Here is a 14,854-nt window from a genome sequence, read left to right as displayed (position 1 = left end):
CCGGTTTGACATTTGCGTACTTTGGGATTCAGGGCGACACTTCCTCCGAATGGCAGTACATTTCTGCACCCATAGGTCTATTCAGACTGCGTAGAATATTAGATTTGAAAATCCATAGCAATTTGTCAGCCCCGGAGGTCATTTCATCAACGATTGGGACTTTCGTCAGCTAAATAGGCAGCGAATGTACTGAAGTTCGCCCGCTGAATGATAAAGTTTTCTACACAGTTATGAGAGGAAAATGAAGTTAGAAAAGAAACTTTACTGTTCACACTTGGTAGACAGAATGCTTACAATATACAGCATAGTTTGTAAATTAGTTTGTAACATGTTGAGATGCCATGTCATTTATTAATCAACTCGCTTAACAGTGCACGGGTTACAAAAGATCGCAACAGTTCTTTTTTATAGAACAACAACAGTGCTATTGTACAGTCACAAGTCATTTTCAATACGTAACGTCTCGTTAAAAACTCGTATCATCACAGGTTTTCTTGGCAAGTTGAACTAGAAAAAGGGAGGCGACATATTTACAACTGCAAGTACACGTGTTACGAAACTACCCGAAGAACAAGACGACTTATCTTCAATTTTCTGCCACAATGATGTATTTTATATGTTCCCGCATATATACAAGACTAACGTTTCTTCTCTCAGTCGTTCGTCATAGTAAGTATATAATAAAAACCCTCATGATATTATCACGCCGTCTCATATTGCTATGTTAGTTTTAGATTTATGCCTGGAATTTCTTTTTATGGCGCGAGAAAAGATAAAAATCCGTACGTGGATGTGGCACTGCATTATGAGCGTCTTAGTTTGATATAGAAGTGGGAACAGTGAACATTTTTCAGCAGATATCGCTGCCGGGTGTCTCAACATTAGGACCTGAACAGCCCCATTTTACTGTATATTTTCCTGAATAAGTAGTTCTTAATGTACGTGGCTTATTTGCCGTTAGTACTCCAAACAATAGAACATGACAACTTTATTACACATTTACGACGGGTGTTTACAGAACGACTCTCCCGTTCCATCCTGTGTAATGTTGGTCGGGTGATCATCGTACGTCTTTGCTGTAGGAATGATGACGTCATCGCGAGGGAGCTTCTCGTCCTATTTTACACTTCCTTTCCACTAGATGTTGCAACCTCTGAGCGACCGCTAAAAGATCCAATATTTGACAGATCGCTCCGCAAATTTCATAGACAAAGAATGATTATTTTCTCCTTATAATTATACATTTCAAACATATATGCATCATACAAATATAAAATCAAGGGTCACACAAATCCAATGATGGTCGTCCGGCAATCGCCGTCTAGTGGAAAGGGGGAGGGGGGCTAACCACGGCATGTTAGATGCTCAGCTTGCCCTTCCCTTCAATGTTTGTAAGCTGTGCCGCCACCGCCTTTTTGGCTGCAAAAACAAAGGAAAGCATCATTAGTATCAAGAAAGAATGCATCTGAAAGCGAGACGGGATTAAGGCGGAGTCTTTCAGTCTGTAGAAGACGTTACACGGTGCGCCGAGGTTATCAGGAGACACTCCACACAGATGTTGAGGGGATTTAATAAAGTAGTGGAAATAACAAGGAATATAGCACTCAGAATAACATCCGGCAGGCGGCGATACAATGATTTCTTGTATTACTTTAATGTTTTCTGGTACGATTTAATGAAAGGAAACAAACAGAATTCAAAAAGAAGAAGAAGAAGAAGAAGAATGGTTTGGTATATGTCGCTGTGTGCATGTCTGATTCACGAATCCATTCCGTATTGTAAGTATGGAACATCTACTAACATAATTCAACCAGGGTACATGATTCCGCCAACCGGAAAATATACCTCAAAACAGATCTCCAATACAACATCCTTCAGTATAATGCACTAATGTATACGTCTAAACTGTGCATATCTGAGGATGCTGCCCTAGAGATATCTCAAACCAACTGTTTTTCAAAGTGATGGATTAACGTAACCCGGAAGATTTATATTGATAGAGGTAACATCATAAGTATGTTTAGTTGATCACTCAATGTGTAGTCATAGTTAACAGACAAGATGAAATTTTATAAAAGAAAACCTAAGGAATTGTTTGACATTTATCATTGTTATGCTTTTTTTATGACTATGTAGATTCAGTCAGCTGCAGTCAGTGTGCCTTGTAGAGTTAAACAAACGAAAGAAACCTTACCCTCTGTAGTAGGAAGGAACACGGCATAATTTGAAGGGAACAGGCCTATCCTTCCCTTCAGGTACCCCAGGCACCAGCCGCCATTTTCTCCCTCCAGCACCTCGATGACGTCATCGATGTCCAGCTGCAGCTCGTTCTCGTCTGTCGGGGAGTACGGGTACAGCACCCTGGCGAATCGTCTGTCTGTGGACGAGTATGACATAGTGTATTTACAATTCAAAGTATTCAAAAATCATATAGATTGAATAAAATCCATCGCAAAAAAAACCCATTGTGACCAGCTCTGAATGGGTACCCCTAAAGACCTGATTACATAACTGTACGTATAGCCATGAGTCTTCGATCCACTGGCACGTAATCACATCCTGCTTGCCTGCAACGTTGGGCCGAAGTTAAAACAGACTTCCAATTCTCCATGTATCTTATTACACCCTTTCTACCTTACATCCTGCCAGGCTGCCACTCTGCAATATTCACACAACAAATAGACAAACAAAAAACAAGCATACAAACAAATGAACACAACAGCTGATTACAATACCTTCGTTTTAACGGAGGTAAACATTAGTAAAGAGTAATAGAAAGATTTTGTTAACTTACCTTGGCCCTTCTTGTTTTTTCGAAGGGTCCCTATCCCTGTATTCAACGGAGACATCTTCGGTTTGTCTGCGGTGAAAATATAAGAGATAGGTTACATGTTTGACAACTGTCATATATGTATGTGTACACCATTGATTTTGGTACGCACTGTTAGGTATCCTGTTTCATTAAACTGATTTAACAGTTATAGCCGACAATGGATAATAACTTCTTTGTATAAGTGTGGCACCGATATCAACAGAAATTCAAATATAACAAACGTTAAACATAACTGTAAGTATCCCGGCTATCATAGGCATGAAGTGCCCTAGTTTCACGGCGCTTTTGCAGTTTGCTTTTCCTTAAGCCTATCTGATATTCTATACGTTGTTAAAGAAATGAAAATAGCGAAGAAATAATTTAAAATTCAAGAAACTAGTTTCTATTTCGATATAAAATTCCATATGAATTTTGGCTGGTAAGTAAAAATGTATCATTTCATATCTTTGTAGTCTTCATTCAATATTTCGAAAAAGTATCATTGAATAACATTAGATAGCAAATTTTACATTTTGGCAGAACTTTGCATACAATACCGTACCTGGTGGTTTGGGACCATCTGTTGTGGATGCTGCAGCTGCCGTCTTGTCTTCAATGGCGCCCTCCCCCCTGCCGATGAGATTGTAGTAGAAGGCAAACTTGTTCCTCTCCTTCTCGTGTTGTCTCTTCCTGATGTAGCAGCCTAGAAGCACCAGACACAGACCCAGCCACAGACAGCCCACCAACACTCCGGTAGCGATGGCGATTGTGAACATGTCCAACCCTTTCGTAGGTGCTGATGGAAATTTAACAAGGAAAATTGAAACTTTAACCTTCTTCCCGCTGCTCAAGTCTGTAACTTATAGTTAATTTGGTGCCATATGGCTACTTCAGTGTGCTAAAGGTTAACTAGATATCAAAATCGGTAATTCTGCTGCAATCCAAAGAACAAATACCAGGGGGCCCAAAAGCTAATCATTTCTTTGATACAGTAGGACAATACCTAACCAAATACCAAATTTCATGACAATACATCCATAGTTTCTTGAGTAGTACTGTTCAAGCACACAAAAACACCCGCTGCAAAAGCATTCTCTTGTTGGCGAAGGTAAAATCTATTTCGCTGTTGTATAAATGGATATGATTTAATGCTGACGATGTTCATAACTTAGAAATTGACACTTAGATGTGACTCCATAATATTGTGCAAAGTGAGATGTCTTAGCCTTTTTGTGTGGTTTAAAGTGTCTTTTGTTTCCCAATTAAAATGCAAATATCTCCAAATACCAATCTGCTATACGAAATTATATGCTACTCATGACCTCCTGTTCTGCCTCCAGGTTGTTATGAATGTGTCACACTGACTGATAACAACTTAGCTTTACTGATGAAATATTCGACCACGAACTTACGTCTGACTGTCACAAATAAGGCCTTGGTGTCCCCATCACCGATTCCATTTGTAGCTGAACACTTATATGATCCCGTGTCGTTCATCCTCAGGACTTCGAAGATCTGAGAACAGGCCCGTAGATTGTGTGGTAGGTTCTGTGGCTTGCAGGGTAGTCGGACACCATCCCTGGTCCACGTGACGTTAGGGTGGGGGTAGCCGTCGGCGATGCACTCTAGTGTGAGCATGTCATCCGCTGTGGCAATCAGGGACTCGGAGATACGCGTCACACTGGGCGGATCTGGTTAGATTAAAGATACCTTCGATCGATTGTGTTCATCTAATAAGACAATACATCACCATGATAGGGAATAAACGAGAATACCGCAACTATATTTGTCATCCTTACATGCTAAATGTGGCTCATATGACGATGGTGTAGTTTAAGACGTATTCAAATACTTGATTTATAAGACCGGAAAAGCACTGGAGTGGCTATATTCTAAACAGTAAAAAGATCGTAAAAGATTTTCTATAAATTTGATTTTGGTCAAGTGATGTTTTTTTATTTTTATTTTTTTTAAGACCTGTACTCTATCTCCTCACTTCTGTTTTCATACGCGACGTGAGCATGCAAAAACAACACCATTAATATGTCAATTTGATTCCGATACGCTTAGTTGGTCAAATGTACACGTTGTCATTGTCGCAACATCAGTCATAGAATGTAATATGGATGGGTTTGATGTGTATCGAGTGAAAACATACATATCTAAAGCGGGTATCTGACTGTAATGTGGCACGTTGGCGACAGCTCGCTGCGATCTAAATTAGATTTGTGTTACCCTTGACTTTATAATGGGCATGATTTGCAAAAAATCTACAACTATGACTAAAAAGAAAACAAAACACACAAAGCGTAAACAGATTCGCTTTTATCGATGAAATTCGTTGAGCGCTCCGTGAAACGCTTGGTCGCAAACGTGCTGCAAGTCCAGTGAGATACTCGCTTTACGTGATTGGTTAATATAAATACCTACATAAAACTTTCAGAGTCAAGCTGGCTTTGATGGGGCGTGAAGAAGCCGGGTGCCGGACCTTACACGTGTACCTTCCCGCATCCATCCTGTCCACAAACCGCACGACCAGAGACGGCATCTTCGTCGTCCCACCCGAGTACTTCATCCCGTCAAGCCTCAGATGCTCTATCGGCATGTTGTCCTTCTCCCACCACAGGGACGTGATGTTGTTGGGCCTGCCGTTGTAGACGGTACACTTGAAAGTGACGCTTTTACCGGATGTGACGACAAGTGAACCTGGAGGACTCACCTTTACTTCCGGTGGGACTGATGACAAGAAGACAAATAGCTTGTTATAGATATTCACCAGCGAACAGATCTAGCAATATTTGTAAATATAAACGTGTCTCTTCTCTTGGCTTGGCTTTACGAAAAATGATTATGTCAACTTATAAGACATAATGTACACTCAAGAGAGAATTATAGTACATCGGATTCCTTAAATTTCCATTGAAACTGTCATATTTGATAATGCTGATAAGTTAAAAAAAAGAACATGGAAAAAGAGCATCAACAATGTTTGCATGCACAGCGGTGAATTGACGATATATTTTGTGCCATACGTTGACTGTGTCTAATGTTTAAGACTGGGATTTTCTACTGGGAAGTAAGCGGAGCGACAGCATCCCTAGCTTTACGTTAAACCTGTCATCTTGGGTAACACTGATCCTCTAAGAAACACGGAGCAATTTAAAGCAAAAAAAAGGACATCAACATTGCTTGCATAACGTTGAAATGACGATTCAATTTTCACCATACTTTGACTATATCTAATGTATAAGAATGGGATTTCTACTGGGTAACGCCACCGGAGCAACAGTATCTCTTGCTTTACATTAAACCTGTCATCTTGGGGAACGCTGATCCTCTAAGAAAACACGAAAATTTGAACAACATCAGCAGCATGCTCGCATAACGTTGAAGTGACGATTCAATTTTTTGCCACACTTTGACTGTATCTAATGTTTAAGACTGGGATTTTCTACTGGTAAGGCTGCCAGAGCAACAGCATCCCTTGCTTTAGGTTGAACATGTCATCTTGGGTAACGTTGATCCTCTAAGGAAACACGGAAGAGCATTAACAGTGCTTTCATAACGTTGAAATGACTATTCAATTTTTTGCCACACTTTGACTGTATCTAATGTTTAAGAATGGGATTTTCTACTGGGTAATGAACAGCATATTAGATAGAAAGCGCCGGATCCCGAGAGTGCTATCATGCCTGAAGGCGGTTGAGAACCCGGGCTGTGATTTATCTTCTCCTCGCACCGTGTTCAATTTTCCGAAAAGGTCACGTCTTTCAAGAGATAAACGCGTCTTAGTCTAAAATCCATATTCCAACTCAACAGGAACAGTTAATAAAAATCAGCTCACCCTCGGGTGTACATGGCGCAAAATTAGGTTTTTAGGCAACATAGGATTTAACATCATCTAGATTCATTCACTGATGAAATTGGCTTGAGGATAAGTTTACGGTAGGCAATGACATGATGGGTGGAATATTTATGTGGGAAATGCGAGAGAAAGCCACTAGCAATATCGCTTATTGGTAGGATATTTAAAGGATAGAAGAACGTCAAAAATTCCCAACGTATGTGACTATCTTGATGATTAGTGCTATAAGTAACATACCCTTACGGGCATGCATTCGTACAGGGCTATGTGACAGCTGTAATGAAGAATTGAATCGTGTTGTGCAAGCCCAAGGCTACGGCGAGATAAAGATCTGTACGAATGGAAGATGAATCTTGCTGTCAGTTTCTGGAAAAATGGTGAGGTAAATATGCGTGTGCTGGTGACAGTCAAATTAGACATTAGAGTTGATGTAGGCTATTCACTACTCTTGTCTCCTGATCTGTATTCAGCTGGTCCAACAAGGCAATTGATTGACTGGGGCGCAATTAAAACGAAAAGGGCACTAGAAATTCGCCATTGACCTTCATACGTCCTGTTAGAATGGTCTGTACTTGAAATATGTCACAAATGCCCCTATTTTATGTATAGAGATAATGTCAGGAGATTGTTGTAAGTTGTAAGACAAATGTGGGAATGGTGAATATCAATACTGGCTGCATGTTTATTCTCTTTGTATGCATTTCTGAGTGGTAGAAAAGGACAGAATGAGGAATTTCCCTCCCTCCGAAAGCTTAGACATGTTTATAATAAATGTCACTGACTGTTTTTGACTATCCGAATGAAAATCACTCCTCTTGCGGTCGTGTAGTGTTGTGTTAACCATCTCTCTCGGGCCATGTAGCAAAGGCCAGTAAACTACAATGATAATGTGACAAATTGCCACTGTCCAAGCAGAAGTGGTTGGGGAAACTTGTGACTTTCTTATCATATGTTGTTGAAGCCGGGGAGTTTGCACATAAAACGGGGCATATGATAAAAACATCACAATCTTTACCAACAACCTCTGCTTGGAGAGTAACACATCGCCACTTTTCGCTTACTTTCAAACGTTTTCTTTTTCCTTGACAAGACATAACTAGATAAGCCCAAGAATAAGTCGAATCATTACGCCGCTCAATAGATTCTAAAGCTTCCCCCAGAAGCCTTCTTATAACTATGGACTCACCTAACACCACGAGCTCAGTGATCGCCTCTTCAGTGACCAGATCATCCGTCATGATCTTCAGGAAGTATCTGCCAGCGTCGGTAGAAGTAGCCCTCATGATCCGTAAAGATGCTTGATCCTCGATACGCGCCCTACCAGCAAACTGTCCGTAAGACTTAGAGTTCCCTAACAATGGGTTGAAGGTGTAGACTTGGGTTGCCTTCTGATCGACGCTGTCTCGTTTGATCCACTCTATGAGGTTGAGCTGCCTGGTTGTGGTGTAAGTCGCCGGGATAACAACATCTTCACCGGCTATGGCGTTGACTTTGGCCGGTAGAGTCAGTTGTAGTCCCGTCTGTGCATGAGCCACTAAAAAAGAATTACACCATGCACGCAAAGCACATTAGAACTTGGCAATACATACTGTTCACTAATACATGGTAATGCTTAACAAGCTGCTTTGTTTATTCTTACCCAAAAACATTCATATATGGTGACCAGCCCCTTCAGCTCTGTCCTACCACTTGTTACATAATGTAATGGAACGCCACAGGGTGTCTGCTACTTCACAAGTAGCTATGGTGACAGCCGTCTGGTACATGCCATTTGCCTTATTTGTTTAGTAGAGGAAGAAACGAAGCAAAAACAAGATGTTTCCCTTCTGTGGAGTTAAACATTATAATAAAATCACGAACATCATTCCAACATTCAGCACAAATCGTTGCTGTTCTTACACATTACAAACCAAGTTGAGCAAACGATTATGGTTATTTGTAATAAAGTATTTTGTTCTTTGTGAGTAAACATCGTAAACTCGTAATGATATTCCTCATTCCTTCATGGTCACTCTCCCATTATCTACAGCAGCTACCCCCTCCCTGAATATGCACATAGAGGGCAACCTTAATACATCAACGAGGTCTATAGACGGTATTGATTCTCGGAAAGGTCATGGCAGCATTAAACCTTTCAATCTAAGCGATAGTAAAAAGTAATTTTCATCCTCTTCAATATTAACTTGAGGCGGACACTCTGTGTTATGTTTGAATATTGCGTTTGACAATCCATCTCGTCCCGCTGACCCCTACGACCGCTTCTGAGAGATACACCGAATGAGATGGATGCTTCTTCATCGTGTAGGTAACCCCATCATCGCCATAGATTAGCCTCAAATCGATTTTCCCTCTTCTCCCAAGCCATAGCTATCCGTCATCTTTCCTCCTGTGTACATCGCAGTGATGACAACCCCTAAAGAGGAAGCCAACTCATAGACTAAATAGTGGTCGGAAGCGGTTCCCGGTGGCGTGGCGCCAGTGATGATTACCTTGTCGTGCGTTAAGGGCACATAAATTTGTACAAAGTGCGAAGTTCTCCCCATGGCTGTCTATTATCGTGATTGGATATATTCTGTACCTGCACATTTTTGCGAGAGAGCCGTATGTGGATTCATATTTAGGTCAAAGATTGCACATCAAACACATTTTTTCCCTGGGTACCCGTGGAATACTAACTAGCGTCAAGCGATCTATCTTGCCGTGTGCAGATTGGATGTTATTCATGCAGCAAAATACTGATTTGTTTTCGAAGGCTACGTAATTAATGGCCTATTCCTAAGAGGCATTGCATCTTAAAACAAAGTAGACAGGTAAAATATCAAAACACCGATTCTTATTACAGTTATTCATGTATTCTCAATACCAATTCAAGTCATATTTGAAGATAGTGGCGGTTAATCCCCAACGTTCAACAGTGGCTTGTAAAAATTTGAAACACGGCACGTGCGTAAATTCCCAGGCGAAAATTACGAAAATCAACGAGGGTGCTTGAAAACAATGGGAACAATCAACCGCATCTAATAACCAAAGACGATTCGCAACGCTAAGCAATTATCATGCATTTCTGCACGGGGAAACGCTGGGAAATAGCTTTATGGGCACAATTATCTCGTTCTTTGATTCAGGGACCAGGAAAATTACACGCCGCTGGTAATTAACCTGGCTATTGCTGTATAATGGGGCTTTTATCAGCCATACCATCTGGCGTGGAGATATTCGATTTTCTGCACTAGTTTGCTACCCCAAAATGGAACCGCTGGAACTTCTGGTATTATTTCTCTTAAAGCCATCTATACAATCTTAAATCGTGATGAGCTGGTAGAAATTTTAGATTGTTGGAGATTTAATATTAAGTGTAGATGTACTTAATTAATTATTGCGGTGTATTTAGTTTTCCGAGCACGTGTCTCATTACGAAGAGTCGTTGCTGTTGCATCCCATTATAAATTAATGCGATTTACCGCCGAAATTGCTCGAGGAGTACCGTCATTGATCATATAGAATGGAGGTGACAAGATGGATCCTCTGCAAAAACAAAAGCGTGAAACGTCTCTCTCTCTCTCTCTCTCTCTCTCTCTCTTTCTCTCTCTTTCTCCATTTCTTTCTCTCTCTCTCTCTCTCTCTCTCTTTCTCTCAGAAAACATCGCTGTGCAGTTGGGCTGATTTACAGTATAAAATTGACCGTATTTTTGACATGCAGATTTCATCGTATATTCGTCATTACAAGGAAATCAGCAAATTATTGCTGTATAAAACCATGGAAATCGCAATTTTGAAATGATTGCTTTTTAATTGCCGAGTCGCCAGCCTTGATATTTCACGTGGTCTTAAGGGAGACAGGGGCGTGAATACTTAATTGCTGATATTCTGCTTGAATGTCTTTAACAAAGGTTCCGACACAAAACATTCACCGAGGGAGAAATATGTACAGCAAGCGAATTAAGAGCCAGGTGCAATAAATATGAGCCATAAATGTTACCATACTACATACTCTGTCTAGGTCTTTGACACAATCAGCTAGGCTCCCTTTCTACTTATGGCGGTCGCCGAGCAACCACACGGCGACCAAAATTTGATTTGTGTGACCCTTGATTTCATTATCTAGATAATGATGCAAGATGTAAAAGTATGTCTTAAAAGACAAGACACACAAAACGTAACAAAAGTCTTTCTATGAATTTTTTTGCGGCGATCTTTAAAACCTTTCGGCCAGCGATCGCAGCCGCTAGTGGAAAGTGGAGGTGTAACCCCGATTGTCAGTTGTGGTTTTTCAAAACCATTAGTTGTTTGTTGCACTTAATGGATGTTTTAATTTCAGAAGCATTAGTTGTATTCCCAGCAGGAGGGCCCAGACAGGTTACGTTACGTCGCGTCGTGACGGCGGGAGATTTCATGTCTTAAAGTTTGTCTGCTGTTGATGTATAGTCTACCATCTGTTCTGTCGATATGCTAACTCCGGAGTCTATCACATCTTCCTGGAAAAGCAGGTGTATATCTCAATTCCAGGAACATCGCTTTTAGATACTGTTCCTCTTGTCAGCATTTCTAGCTCGTTTCCATTCCTTAACAGTATTTAGTAAGTCATTTGGGCCGTCTTAAAGAACCCGATTTTCCAATGATTGCACGAGCTGAAATCTTCCGGGAAAAAACTAAATTGCAGGAAACATCGCTTTTAGAAACGGTTTCTCTTATCACAATTCTACCTCCCGTTTCAATTCCTTAACAGAATTTAGTAAGTCATTTGGGCCCGTCTCGAGTACCCGATTTTCCAATGATTGCACGAGATGAAATCTTCCGGGAAAAACTCAATTGTAGGAAACATCGCTTTTAAGTTTATCTTATCACAATCCCTTCTCCCGTTTCAATTCCTTAACAGTATTTACTATGTCATTTTTGCCCGTCTCGAGTACCCGATCGATTGCTTAATTATTGCACGAGATGAAGTCTTCCAGGAAGAAACTATGATGTTTACCTCAATTCCAGGAAACATCGCTTTTGAATACAGTTGCTCTTATCACCATTCTACCTCTCGTTTCCCTTCCTTAACAGTATTTACTAAGTCATTTTGGCCCGTCTAGAGTATCCGATTGCCCAATGATTGGACGAGATGAAAAATTCCAGGGAAAAAAATCCATCAGCCCGTATCCTCGTAAAGCATCCTTTCAAAACGAAATGGGCTAATCGATTTGTAAGGGGGAGGGGTAAGTCCGTAACAACCGTCGTTTCATCTAGGATAGATTTCTACGGATAAAACCTTTTAAATAGACTGGTCAAACCGGATCAATATCTAGGCAGGCCCAATGAATTGCCTTGCATATTTCATGATGACAGGACATAGTTTTTAGGATAATGTGGTGTAAACTAGGTTAACAGCGCGGTAATAAAGCGGTTGCCCCATCTAACATACACTCTAATTACTTCCCGTGCCTTCCTTTAGTTTAACATGCCGGGGCTTTTTATTTCGCCATTCGGTATTCAAACTGAAGGCTCGTGTAGAATCCTAACCATCACACATTCAGGAATCGATATGGATTATCTCTCTACAAAATACAGGGAAAAAACACTAAAATTGCAAAAAATGTTTAAAGTGACAAGAAGTTGAACCTATGTATTGTAAGATTTCTATAAAATTGTATCTTGAATATAAGATAAGTTGATTTTTGCATATTTCAACTACACATGTACAGGTCTTTGATTATCAGCTCTCCCTACCCGTTTTATTGATGTACCTTTATACCTGCTATGTTTTCTTGCCCCGAGGATCTAAACTCCGATTGGACAGAAAAAACATCAATCTTTAGCGATCTGCCTTTACAAGTAGCCGACGAACCACATCTTTGTACATCATCCTTCCCCCTCGGGTTACTTTGGACTCCGGTACGGATATCTGTTGCTGATAACCACCACTCGTAAAGCGTTGCTAAAGGCGTGTGCATTTTCGATTATATCCAGGCTTTTCTTGTTCGTGTCCGAAGCAAGATAATGTTTTTGTTTCTTTTATCACTTTTAACAAGAAAACCAGTTGAAGCCCTAGCGTTGACAAACCCTCTTTCATTCAAAGCCCCTTGCTTATGGCTTGTTGGTTGTGGGCTTCGGACTACGGGCGGTGGATGGTCTGTCCAACTACAGATAAAGCAAGTTGAAAAGAGACTGCACCTTAAAGGTTGTCAACAAATCCCACGTGCTCTTTACGGGGTTTTAATAGATGAATTTCCTTTCTTCATAGCGTGTGCACCACGGCGATGTGTCAACAGGAGGTCCTGCTCTTGCTGTTCTTTATGAATTATTAATATGGGAGAGAGAGACGCGGAAAATTGTTTTCTTCCTGCCTTGCACCTGTAAATTTCCGCCGTCCGTTTGGAAAATGTTCATTTGGTAAATCGATCTAGGGTCTATTTAGATTCCCGGACAGTGTCTTCCTGGAAATACATCAATGTCCATTTAGAAGCGTTAACACCCGATGTGTCAAAGAAGGGGCATCAATAATCCGAACGGAATTGCGCCTACAATAACACCAAAGCGCCCATCTAAGCCTGAAGAAACGCTGGCTCAGGGAATCGTTAACTCAAAATTTACAGCAGAAAGTGTAATATTGTAAGGTATACCGACGCCCAGTATAATGTTGCCAAAATGCCGTGATAAAATAGCCCGTATCTAGGTCCGACAGCCTGCCTGGTTATAACATCATAATTTGTACTCAGTCAGAGATAACAGCTCTATCACGAGCGCCGCTTGGGCGGTCGTCTACAAAGATTATGCACATTTTGCTATAAGTACAGATTCTACTTTGGATTTAGATGGTTAAATGTTCAACCGTTCTGTCTGTGTAATTAAGAGGACCGTGTGTGTTGTAGGAGATTAGCCAACCACATCGTTTGACGTGCTAACCGAAACGGACCACAACAATGGACAGGTTCGCCCGCATCTTTTGACATATTAGTCACACTCTCAGCCGTCCGCACGCTTCAAAATGGGATACTATCCACTGCCATAGTGAAATTCAAAAACCATTCTACACATACATGGACCATATGAACAATCAACAAATTGTCTGTTATATATCTAAGAGGTTGTTTGTAAAGGATACATGTCGATCTCTTTTTTCCTTTGACGGCTTTACTTCTATTTGCAAAAGGATTGACAATGATGCATTTTGGGCCAGCAAAAGAACATGCAGGCCGAGAAAATCCAACAATGGCAATGCTACTACTGTCTATGTTAGCTTGGTGTGATGTAAAGTAACATGACGCTAACTGATACTTACCTTGTAGCGTGAACAAGCAGGTAAGCAGCGTCGCTGAACCCAAAACGGCATGCATCGTTCTGAACGTGGTTATTTTCATTCACGAATCCGCTCGGTAAGCCCCGAGAACAGCTCGGCAACCAACAGCCCCCAACGGAAGCTTCCTCGTTATGAAGCAAACTGTAGCGCGTAAGTACCTTCTTCTGCGCTCCTTACCCATCCACCAGTTGTATTCAATAACGCGTTACGACCTAATAGCATACGCATTTATGCGCATTTTGTATCCTGGGACACTCCATCACAGTCAACTACGCGCGCGAGAAGAGCGCTCCGTCACGTCGAGATGGCAACGCCCAGTGGCACTTCTCCACCGAGCGGTGATCCGTCATCCCCATCCGTACGAATTATCCGATTAATTAGCACGTTAAGACCGCGAAATGACAGCTGGGCTCGGTGTATACGTGCGCGTTGAACATCGATTGGATACTATTTAACTTCATCCATAGCCACGCACGCTTGTCAATCAGACAGTGAAGTCTCAGTGAAACTAAACCCGCCGTAATGCCATAAGGATGATGCGCCGGCCAAGCCTTTGTGGCACCAGCTTAAGATATAGCTGATGCATAACGAGATAAAATTATTTATATTTCCCCGTCAATGGAGGCCTCTTGATGCGTATTGAGCGCCTGCGGGCAAAGATAAGCATATATAACGACATCTCACGGAAATAAATCGAACTTGAATGTGATAAATAAGTATGTATTTCTCATTTATTATCACAGTTGAATATTAATTCGTCTAATTGTAATGAATGTGTTGTGGTAGAACGTCGAAAGTGTAATTAATTGCATTCCTTATCTTTATTAATTGATCTTTATGATGGAGATAACAGGAATTTGTATGTCGGTCGCGTACAGGTAACAAAGAATATCAA

The 14,854-nt window shown here is 41.0% G+C and overlaps 1 protein-coding gene across 1 annotated transcript; it reads right to left on the bottom strand.

Moving 5' to 3' along the window:
• Positions 1–785: 785 nt before the first annotated feature.
• Positions 786–14,498, bottom strand: LOC136442983 (protein amalgam-like). Its single transcript, XM_066440027.1, has 8 exons — positions 13,942–14,498; positions 7,864–8,211; positions 5,243–5,548; positions 4,225–4,503; positions 3,375–3,608; positions 2,795–2,860; positions 2,195–2,377; positions 786–1,419 (listed from the first exon to the last, which is right to left on the bottom strand). Exons 1-8 carry the CDS (start codon positions 14,018–14,020, stop codon positions 1,358–1,360), a joined length of 1,557 nt encoding a protein of 518 aa, XP_066296124.1. The 5' UTR covers positions 14,021–14,498; the 3' UTR covers positions 786–1,357.
• Positions 14,499–14,854: the final 356 nt, after the last annotated feature.

The sequence above is a fragment of the Branchiostoma lanceolatum genome, chromosome 10 (genome assembly GCF_035083965.1).
Source record: "Branchiostoma lanceolatum isolate klBraLanc5 chromosome 10, klBraLanc5.hap2, whole genome shotgun sequence".
NCBI classification, from domain to species: domain Eukaryota; kingdom Metazoa; phylum Chordata; class Leptocardii; order Amphioxiformes; family Branchiostomatidae; genus Branchiostoma; species Branchiostoma lanceolatum.
The sequence above is the reverse complement of the archived record's forward strand: the minus strand, read 5'-3'. Positions and strand labels throughout refer to the sequence as shown.